The sequence below is a fragment of the Hemibagrus wyckioides genome, linkage group LG21, assembly GCF_019097595.1.
Source record: "Hemibagrus wyckioides isolate EC202008001 linkage group LG21, SWU_Hwy_1.0, whole genome shotgun sequence".
NCBI lineage: Eukaryota > Metazoa > Chordata > Actinopteri > Siluriformes > Bagridae > Hemibagrus > Hemibagrus wyckioides.
Window position 1 is genome coordinate 394,535 of NC_080730.1, and position 12,761 is coordinate 407,295.

Sequence of the window (12,761 nt, forward strand, 5' to 3'; positions counted from 1 at the left end):
GGCGGAACCAACGTCCCGACGCGTAGACAATGGGCGGGGTTTGCAGGCGTGTGGTCCCGCCCCCTCGCCTACGTATGACAGCACAGGAAGCATCTCATTTTCACAATGAGAGTGGGGTTAGCGAGCTGAGGGAAGTTTTAGCAACAAGTGACGAGAAGAAGAGACAAAAGAGAGCGGATTAATCTCTCCGGGATTAGAGTTTATACACTACAGTAACCGTGGAGAAGAGTTTCACAGAGTGTGTGAGAGAGAGGGAGGGAGAGAGGGAGAGAGAGGAAGGCCAGATGTGCAGCTTGTGTGCTTCTCACTTCTCGCTAGCTCTGGCGTGAAAACCTCACACACACACACACACACACACACACACACACACACACACACACAGAGAGAGAGAGAGAGAGAGAGAGAGAGAGGACACTCGGTAAGTGGAAAACAATCAACGTTTCCTCGTTAAAATCAAACCCGCCGTTAATCCGTGTTTAATGAAGCTTCATGTGGAAATGTCCAGATGGCAGATCTACAGCGCGCGCGCGTGGTGTGTGTGTGTTGTGTGTGTGGTGTGTGTTGTGTGTGTGTGTGTGTGTGTGTGTGTGTGTGTGTGTGTGTGTGTGTGTGTGTGTGTGTGTGTGTGTGTGTGTTGTGTGTGTTGTGTGTGTGTGTGTTGTGTGTGTGTGTGTGTGTGTGTGTGTGTGTGTTGTGTGTGTTGTGTGTGTGTGTGTTGTGTGTGTGTGTGTGTGTGTGTGTGTGTTGTGTGTGTTGTGTGTGTGTGTGTTGTGTGTGTGTGTGTGTGTGTGTGTGTGTGTGTTGTGTGTGTTGTGTGTGTGTGTGTTGTGTGTGTTGTGTGTGTGTGTTGTGTGTGTGTGTGTGTGTGTGTCCGAGTCTTTCCGGCTCTGAGCTGGTTTCATCAGCAGGTCCATCAGCTCTAATACTCTCCACCGTACCGGGATATTAGCGGCTTCACTCTCCACTACAGAGTTCAGGGATTTTACTGTGGATTTAACCAACAAAACAACTACAACACACACACACACAACACACACACAACACACACACAACACACACACAACACACACACACACACACAACACACACACACACACACACAACACACACAACCTTTTTTTCAATTTTTTTTTACAGAACTTCAGTTTTAAACATGTAAAAAATCTGTTACACAAATGAATGCGTTATTTTTCGTGCACTTGTGTGTGTGTGTGTGTGTGTGTGTGTGTGTGTGTGTGTATGATAATGTTGCAGCACTACTTGTGCAGCTTGAGTTTTCAGTAGACTGTGAAATGGTCTGGTTTCAGAACGAAGCATTAGAAAGACAGAGTTCAAGAATTTGTCTGGGAATGCTGTGTGTGTGTGTGTGTGTGTGTGTGTGTGTGTGTGTGTGTGTGTGTCTACGCCGTAAGAATGTTGGGTTGGCTGTCATCTCTACAGATTCCACCGTTATTGCTCCCACACACACACACACACACAGGTATTGTGAGCAGTGGGAGTGTTTCTGGTCTTTGTTCAGTCTGTAGTGTTTATACACACCGTGAATAAATTCATTTTAATTCTGTAAATATTTAAATCACACACGTTAATATTAACACAGAACACTGAGATTAAACAGGGGTGAGTTATGGGACTGAGAATGATGAGCAGACAGACAGATACACAGAGAGACAGACAGCTGTGTGAAGTTCAACTAAAATCTGATTCGGAGCTGTGTGTGAGTGTAAGTGCGTGCATGCAAGTGAGTCCATGTGAGAGTGTGTGAGAGTGTGTGAGATTTCATGTGAGAGTGCATGTGAGAGTGTGTGAGATTTCATGTGAGAGTGCATGTGAGAGTGTGTGAGATTTCATGTGAGAGTGTGTGAGAGTGTGTGTGAGAGTGCATGTGTGTGTGAGAGCGTGCATGCATGAGTGTGTGTGTTATTAACACAGCCTCCTCACCGTGGTGTGTTGTGGTGTGTTATGGTGTGGTGTGTTGTGGTGTGTTATGGTGTGGTGTGTTATGGTGTGATGTGTTATGGTGTGTTATGGTGTGGTGTGGTGTGGTGTGGTGTGTTGTGGTGTGGTGTGGTGTGTTATGGTGTGGTGTGGTGTGTTGTGGTGTGGTGTGGTGTGGTGTGTTGTGGTGTGGTGTGTTATGGTGTGGTGTGTTATGGTGTGTTATGGTGTGGTGTGGTGTGTTGTGGTGTGGTGTGTTATGGTGTGGTGTGTTGTGGTGTGTTATGGTGTGGTGTGTTATGGTGTGGTGTGTTATGGTGTGGTGTGTTATGGTGTGGTGTGGTGTGTTGTGGTGTGGTGTGTTATGGTGTGGTGTGTTGTGGTGTGGTGTGTTGTGGTGTGGTGTGTTATGGTGTGGTGTGTTGTGGTGTGGTGTGTTATGGTGTGGTGTGTTGTGGTGTGGTGTGTTGTGGTGTGGTGTGGTGTGGTGTGTTATGGTGTGGTGTGTTATGGTGTGGTGTGTTATGGTGTGGTGTGGTATGGTGTGGTGTGTTATGGTGTGGTGTGGTGTGTTATGGTGTGGTGTGTTATGGTGTGGTGTGTTATGGTGTGGTGTGGTGTGGTGTGTTGTGGTGTGGTGTGGTGTGTTATGGTGTGGTATGGTGTGGTGTGTTATGGTGTGGTGTGGTGTGTTATGGTGTGGTGTGTTATGGTGTGTGTGGTGTGGTGTGTTATGGTGTGGTGTGGTGTGGTGTGTTGTGGTGTGGTGTGTTATGGTGTGGTGTGTTGTGGTGTGTTGTGGTGTGGTGTGTTATGGTGTGGTGTGTTGTGGTGTGGTGTGTTATGTGTTGTGGTGTGTTGTGGTGTTTTGGTGTGGTGTTTTGGTGTGGTGTGTTGTGATGTGGTGTGGTGTGATGTGGTGTGATGTGGTGTGATGTGGTGTGGTGTGATGTGGTGTGGTGTGTTATGGTGTGGTGTGGTGTGTTATGGTGTGGTGTGGTGTGTTATGGTGTGGTGTGTTATGGTGTGTTATGGTGTGGTGTGGTGTGTTGTGGTGTGGTGTGTTATGGTGTGGTGTGTTGTGGTGTGGTGTGGTGTGTTGTGGTGTGGTGTGTTATGGTGTGGTGTGGTGTGTTGTGGTGTGGTGTGTTATGGTGTGGTGTGTTGTGGTGTGGTGTGGTGTGTTGTGGTGTGGTGTGTTATGGTGTGGTGTGTTATGGTGTGGTGTGTTGTGGTGTGTTATGTGTTGTGGTGTGTTGTGGTGTTTTGGTGTGGTGTTTTGGTGTGGTGTGTTGTGATGTGGTGTGGTGTGATGTGGTGTGATGTGGTGTGGTGTGGTGTGATGTGGTGTGGTGTGGTGTGATGTGGTGTGGTGTGTTATGGTGTGTTGTGGTGTGTTATGGTGTGGTGTGTTATGGTGTGTTATGGTGTGTTATGGTGTGGTGTGTTGTGGTGTGTTGTGGTGTGTTGTGGTGTGTTGTGGTGTGTTATGTGTTGTGGTGTGTTGTGTTTTGTTGTGGTGTGTTGTGGTGTTTTGGTGTGGTGTTTTGGTGTGGTGTGTTGTGGTGTGTTGTGGTGTGTTGTGGTGTGGTGTGGTGTGATGTGGTGTGTGTTGTGGTGTGTTGTGTTTTGTTGTGGTGTGATGTGTGGTGTGTTGTGTGGTGTGTTGTGGTGTGGTGTGTTGTGTTTTGTGTGAGAGAGGGGTACTGTGTTGTAGTGTGGTGTGTTTGTTGTGGTGTGTTGTGGTGTGGTGTGTTGTGTGGTGTGTTGTGGTGTGTGTTGTGTTTTGTTGTGGTGTGATGTGGTGTGTGTTGTGGTGTGTTGTGTTTTGTTGTGGTGTGATGTGGTGTGTGTTGTGTGGTGTGGTGTGTGGTGTGTTGTGTGGTGTGTTGTGGTGTGGTGTGTGTTGTGTTTTGTTGTGGTGTGATGTGTGTTGTGTGGTGTGTGGTGTGTTGTGTGGTGTGGTGTGTTGTGTGGTGTGTGTTGTGTTTTGTTGTGGTGTGTTGTGTTGTGTTGTGTTATGGTGTGTGTTGTGTTTTGTTGTGGTGTGATGTGGTGTGTGTTGTGTGGTGTGGTGTGTGGTGTGTTGTGTGGTGTGTTGTGTTATGGTGTGTGTTGTGTTTTGTTGTGGTGTGATGTGGTGTGTGGGGTGTGGTGTGGTGTGTGTTGTGTTTTGTTGTGGTGTGTTGTGTTGTGTTATGGTGTGTGTTGTGTTTTGTTGTGGTGTGATGTGGTGTGTTGTGTTTTGTTGTGGTGTGATGTGTTGTGGTGTGATGTGTTGTGGTGTGATGTGGTGTGTTGTGTTTTGTTGTGGTGTGATGTGTTGTGGTGTGATGTGGTGTGGTGTGTGTTGTGTGGTGTGGTGTGTTTTGTTGTGTTGTGGTGTGTTGTGTTATGGTGTGTTGTGTGTAGCAGGTGATGGCGCAGGACGGGGGTGTGCAGTACGAGCCCGTGGCGGAGATTGGGGGCGGGGCTTACGGCACAGTGTATAAAGCTCGAGATAAAGAGAGTGGGAAGTTCGTGGCTCTGAAGAGCGTCAGAGTCCAGACGGATCAGGAAGGACTTCCACTGTCCACTGTCAGAGAGGTTGCTCTGCTCAGACGCCTGGAACAGTTTGACCATCCCAACATAGTCAAGTACACACACACACACACACTGCTGACCATCCCAACATAGTCAAGTACACACACACACACACACACACACACACACTGCTGACCATCCCAACATAGTCAAGTACACACACACACACACACACTGCTGACCATCCCAACATAGTCAAGTACACACACACACACTGCTGACCATCCCACCATAGTCAAGTACACACACTGCTGACCGTCTCAACATAGTCAAGTACACACACACACACACACACACACACACACACTGCTGACCATCCCAACTTAGTCAAGTACACACACACACACACACACACACACACACACTGCTGACCATCCCAACATAGTCAAGTACACACACACACTGCTGACCATCCCAACATAGTCAAGTACACACACACACTGCTGACCATTGCAACATAGTCAAGTACACACACACACACACTGCTGACCATCCCAACATAGTCAAGTACACACACACACACACTGCTGACCATCCCAACATAGTCAAGTACACACACACACACACTGCTGACCATCCCAACATAGTCAAGTACACACACACACACACTGCTGACCATCCCAACATAGTCAAGTACACACACACACGCACTGCTGACCATCTCAACATAGTCAAGTACACACACACACACACACTGCTGACCATCCCAACATAGTCACGTACACACACACACACTGCTGACCATCCCAACATAGTCACGTACACACACACACACACACACTGCTGACCATCCCAACATAGTCACGTACACACACACACACACACACACACACACTGTTGACCATCCCAACATAGTCACGTACACACACACACACACACTGTTGACCATCCCAACATAGTCACGTACACACACACACACACACACACACACACACACTGTTGACCATCCCAACATAGTCACGTACACACACACACACACACACACACACACACACTGTTGACCATCCCAACATAGTCACGTACACACACACACACACACACACACACACACACACACACTGTTGACCATCCCAACATAGTCACGTACACACACACACACACACACACACACACACACACACTGCTGACCATCCCAACATAGTCAAGTACACACACACACACACACACACACACACACACACACACGCACTGCTGACCATCCCAACATCAACACGTGTGTGTGTGTGTTCCAGGCTGATGGATGTGTGTGCGAGTTTGAGGACGGAGCAGGAGACGAAGGTGACCTTGGTGTTTGAACACGTGGACCAGGATTTGAAGACGTATCTAGAGAAAGCTCCGCCCCCTGGACTGCCCCTTCAACATGTCAGGGTAGGAGAGATGTTCTTAACCCTGGGCAGTTATTACTCTTTAGGTTCTTGTTTAGAACCTGTGTGTGTGTGTGTGTGTGTGTGTGTGTGTGTGTGTGTAGGATCTGATGCGTCAGTTGCTGTGTGGTTTGTCGTTCCTTCACTCTAACCTGGTTCTCCATCGGGACCTGAAGCCGGAGAACATCCTGGTGACGAGTCGCGGTCAGATCAAACTCGCTGACTTCGGACTGGCTCGAATATACAGCTATACCATGGCTCTAACACCTGTGGTAACACACACACACACACACACACACACACACCTGTCTGTCCACTAATGCATGTTATTATTTATAATGTATTTATCTGTAGCTTTTCTCATTACTCCTTCTATACCTGTGTGTGTGTGTGTGTGTGTGTGTGTGTGTGTAAGGTGGTGACATTGTGGTACCGTTCTCCGGAGGTTCTGCTGGGTTCTAGCTATGCCACTCCTGTGGATCTGTGGAGTACCGGATGCATTTTTGCTGAGATGTTCACACGGAAGTGCGTCTGAGTTCACACTCTCCTCCTGCTGGACATCACACACACACACACACACACACTCTCCTCTTGCTGGACATCACACACACACACACTCTCCTCCTGCTGGACATCACACACACACACACACTCTCCTCCTGCTGGACATCACACACACACACACTCTCCTCCTGCTGGACATCACACACACACACACACACTCCTCCTGCTGGACATCACACACACACACACACACACTCCTCCTGCTGGACATCACACACACTCCTCCTGCTGGACATCACACACACACACACACACTCCTCCTGCTGGACATCACACACACACACACACTCCTCCTGCTGGACATCACACACACACACACACACACTCCTCCTGCTGGACATCACACACACACACACACTCCTCCTGCTGGACATCACACACACACTCCTCCCGCTGGACATCACACACACACACACACACTCCTCCCGCTGGACATCACACACACACACACACACACTCCTCCCGCTGGACATCACACACACACACACTCCTCCCGCTGGACATCACACACACACACACACACACTCCTCCCGCTGGACATCACACACACACACACACACTCCTCCTGCTGGACATCACACACACACTCCTCCCGCTGGACATCACACACACACACACACACTCCTCCCGCTGGACATCACACACACACACACACACTCCTCCCGCTGGACATCACACACACACACACTCCTCCCGCTGGACATCACACACACACACACACACACTCCTCCCGCTGGACATCACACACACACACACTCCTCCCGCTGGACATCACACACACACACACACACTCCTCCCGCTGGACATCACACACACACACACACACTCCTCCTGCTGGACATCACACACACACTCCTCCCGCTGGACATCACACACACACACACACACTCCTCCCGCTGGACATCACACACACACACACACACACTCCTCCCGCTGGACATCACACACACACACTCCTCCCGCTGGACATCACACACACACACACTCCTCCCGCTGGACATCACACACACACACACACACTCCTCCCGCTGGACATCACACACACACACACACACTCCTCCTGCTGGACATCACACACACACTCCTCCCGCTGGACATCACACACACACACACACACTCCTCCCGCTGGACATCACACACACACACACACACACTCCTCCCGCTGGACATCACACACACACACACTCCTCCCGCTGGACATCACACACACACACACACACTCCTCCCGCTGGACATCACACACACACACACTCCTCCCGCTGGACATCACACACACACACACTCCTCCCGCTGGACATCACACACACACACACACACTCCTCCCGCTGGACATCACACACACACACACACACTCCTCCTGCTGGACATCACACACACACTCCTCCCGCTGGACATCACACACACACACACACACTCCTCCCGCTGGACATCACACACACACACACACACACTCCTCCGCTGGACATCACACACACACACACACACACTCCTCCCGCTGGACATCACACACACACACACTCCTCCCGCTGGACATCACACACACACACACACACACTCCTCCGCTGGACATCACACACACACACTCCTCCCGCTGGACATCACACACACACACACACACTCCTCCCGCTGGACATCACACACACACACACACACTCCTCCTGCTGGACATCACACACACACTCCTCCCGCTGGACATCACACACACACACACACTCCTCCCGCTGGACATCACACACACACACACACACACTCCTCCCGCTGGACATCACACACACACACACTCCTCCCGCTGGACATCACACACACACACACACACACTCCTCCGCTGGACATCACACACACACACACGCACTCCTCCTGCTGGACATCACACACACACTCCTCCCGCTGGACATCACACACACACACACACACTCCTCCCGCTGGACATCACACACACACACACACACTCCTCCCGCTGGACATCACACACACACACACTCCTCCCGCTGGACATCACACACACACACACACACACTCCTCCCGCTGGACATCACACACACACACACTCCTCCCGCTGGACATCACACACACACACACACACTCCTCCCGCTGGACATCACACACACACACACACACTCCTCCTGCTGGACATCACACACACACTCCTCCCGCTGGACATCACACACACACACACACACTCCTCCCGCTGGACATCACACACACACACACACACACTCCTCCCGCTGGACATCACACACACACACACTCCTCCCGCTGGACATCACGCACACACACACTCCTCCCGCTGGACATCACACACACACACACACACTCCTCCCGCTGGACATCACACACACACACACACACTCCTCCTGCTGGACATCACACACACACTCCTCCCGCTGGACATCACACACACACACACACTCCTCCGCTGGACATCACACACACACACACACACACTCCTCCCGCTGGACATCACACACACACACACTCCTCCCGCTGGACATCACACACACACACACACTCCTCCCGCTGGACATCACACACACACACACACACACTCCTCCCGCTGGACATCACACACACACACACACACACTCCTCCCGCTGGACATCACACACACACACACACACACTCCTCCCGCTGGACATCACACACACACACACACACACTCCTCCCGCTGGACATCACACACACACACACACACACTCCTCCCGCTGGACATCACACACACACACACACACTCCTCCCGCTGGACATCACACACACACACACACACTCCTCCCGCTGGACATCACACACACACACACACACTCCTCCCGCTGGACATCACACTCACACACACACACTCCTCCCGCTGGACATCACACACACACACACACACACTCCCCTCGCTGGACATCACACACACACACACACACTCCTCCCGCTGGACATCACACACACACACACACACTCCTCCCGCTGGACATCACACACACACACACACACTCCTCCCGCTGGACATCACACACACACACACACACTCCTCCCGCTGGACATCACACACACACACACACACTCCTCCCGCTGGACATCACACACACACACACACACACACTCCTCCGCTGGACTTCACACACACACACCCACACTCCTCCCGCTGGACATCACACACACACACACACACTCCTCCCGCTGGACATCACACACACACACACACACTCCTCCCGCTGGACATCACACACACACACACACACTCCTCCCGCTGGACATCACACACACACACACACACACTCCTCCCGCTGGACATCACACACACACACACACACACTCCTCCTGCTGGACATCACACACACACACACACACACACACACACACACACACACACACACTCCTCCTGCTGGACATCACACACACACACACACACACTCCTCCTGCTGGACATCACACACACACACACACACACTCCTCCTGCTGGACATCACACACACACACACACACACACACACTCCTCCTGCTGGACATCACACACACACACACACACACACACACTCCTCCTGCTGGACATCACACACACACACACACACACACTCCTCCTGCTGGACATCACACACACACACACACACACACACACACTCCTCCTGCTGGACATCACACACACACACACACACACACACACACTCCTCCTGCTGGTCATCACACACACACACACACACACACACACTCCTCCTGCTGGACATCACACACACACACACACACACACTCCTCCTGCTGGACATCACACACACACACACACACACACACACACACACTCCTCCTGCTGGACATCACACACACACACACTCCTCCTGCTGGACATCACACACACACACACACACACACACACTCCTCCTGCTGGACATCACACACACACACACACACACACTCCTCCTGCTGGACATCACACACACACACACTCCTCCTGCTGGACATCTCACACACACACACACACACACACACTCCTCCTGCTGGACATCACACACACACACACACACACACACTCCTCCTGCTGGACATCACACACACACACACACACACACACTCCTCCTGCTGGACATCACACACACACACACACACACACACACACTCCTCCTGCTGGACATCACACACACACACACACACACACACTCCTCCTGCTGGACATCACACACACACACACACACACACTCCTCCTGCTGGACATCACACACACACACACTCCTCCTGCTGGACATCACACACACACACACACACACACACACACTCCTCCTGCTGGACATCACACACACACACACACACTCCTCCTGCTGGACATCACACACACACACACACACACACACACACTCCTCCTGCTGGACATCACACACACACACACACACACACTCCTCCTGCTGGACATCACACACACACACACACACACACACACACACTCCTCCTGCTGGACATCACACACACACACACACACACACTCCTCCTGCTGGACATCACACACACACACACACACACACACACACACACACACACACACACTCCTCCTGCTGGACATCACACACACACACACACACACACACACACACACACACACACTCCTCCTGCTGGACATCACACACACACACACACACACACTCCTCCTGCTGGACATCACACACACACACACACACACACACTCCTCCTGCTGGACATCACACACACACACACACACACACACACTCCTCCTGCTGGACATCACACACACACACACACACACACACTCCTCCTGCTGGACATCACACACACACACACACACACACACACACTCCTCCTGCTGGACATCACACACACACACACACACACACACTCCTCCTGCTGGACATCACACACACACACACACACACACACACACACACACTCCTCCCGCTGGACATCACACACACACACACACACACACACACACACACACACACACACTCCTCCTGCTGGACATCACACACACACACACACACACACACACACACACACTCCTCCTGCTGGACATCACACACACACACACACACACACTCCTCCTGCTGGACATCACACACACACACACACACACTCCTCCTGCTGGACATCACACACACACACACACACACACTCCTCCTGCTGGACATCACACACACACACACACACACACACACACACTCCTCCTGCTGGACATCACACACACACACTCCTCCTGCTGGACATATCACACACACACACACACACACACACACACTCCTCCTGCTGGACATCACACACACACACACACACACACACACACACACACACTCCTCCTGCTGGACATCACACACACACACACACACACACACTCCTCCTGCTGGACATCACACACACACACACACACACACACTCCTCCTGCTGGACATCACACACACACACACACACACACTCCTCCTGCTGGACATCACACACACACACACACACACACTCCTCCTGCTGGACATCACACACACACACACACACACACTCCTCCTGCTGGACATCACACACACACACACACACTCCTCCTGCTGGACATCACACACACACACACACACACACACTCCTCCTGCTGGACATCACACACACACACACACACACACTCCTCCTGCTGGTCATCACACACACACACACACACACACACACTCCTCCTGCTGGTCATCACACACACACACACACACACACACACTCCTCCCGCTGGACATCACACACACACACACACACACACACTCCTCCTGCTGGACATCACACACACACACACACACACACACTCCTCCTGCTGGACATCACACACACACACACACACACACTCCTCCTGCTGGACATCACACACACACACACACACACACACACTCCTCCTGCTGGACATCACACACACACACACACACACACACTCCTCCTGCTGGACATCACACACACACACACACACACACACTCCTCCTGCTGGACATCACACACACACACACACACACACTCCTCCTGCTGGACATCACACACACACACACACACACACTCCTCCTGCTGGACATCACACACACACACACACACACACACACTCCTCCTGCTGGACATCACACACACACACACACACACACACACTCCTCCTGCTGGACATCACACACACACACACACACACTCCTCCTGCTGGACATCACACACACACACACACACACACACACTCCTCCTGCTGGACATCACACACACACACACACACACACACACTACTCCTGCTGGACATCACACACACACACACACACACACACACACTCCTCCTGCTGGACATCACACACACACACACACACACACACACTCCTCCTGCTGGACATC

At 51.6% G+C, this 12,761-nt stretch overlaps 1 protein-coding gene across 5 annotated transcripts in view; it reads left to right on the forward strand.

Annotated features, from left to right (window-relative positions):
* Positions 1–78: 78 nt before the first annotated feature.
* The window catches only part of cdk4 (cyclin dependent kinase 4), a 24,033-nt gene continuing 11,350 nt past the window's right edge, over positions 79–12,761 (forward strand). The window contains exons 1-5 of one of the 5 annotated variants that reach the window (XM_058373559.1): positions 79–418; positions 4,351–4,574; positions 5,754–5,889; positions 5,990–6,157; positions 6,301–6,410. In XM_058373559.1, coding sequence (XP_058229542.1) covers positions 4,357–4,574; positions 5,754–5,889; positions 5,990–6,157; positions 6,301–6,410 — 632 coding nt within the window. In that variant the 5' untranslated portion in view covers positions 79–418; positions 4,351–4,356. Of the gene's footprint in view, positions 419–1,120; positions 1,724–4,350; positions 4,575–5,753; positions 5,890–5,989; positions 6,158–6,300; positions 6,411–12,761 lie in introns of those variants that run through there. The other 4 variants (XM_058373560.1, XM_058373558.1, XM_058373556.1 and 1 more) reach the window with 4 other exon arrangements.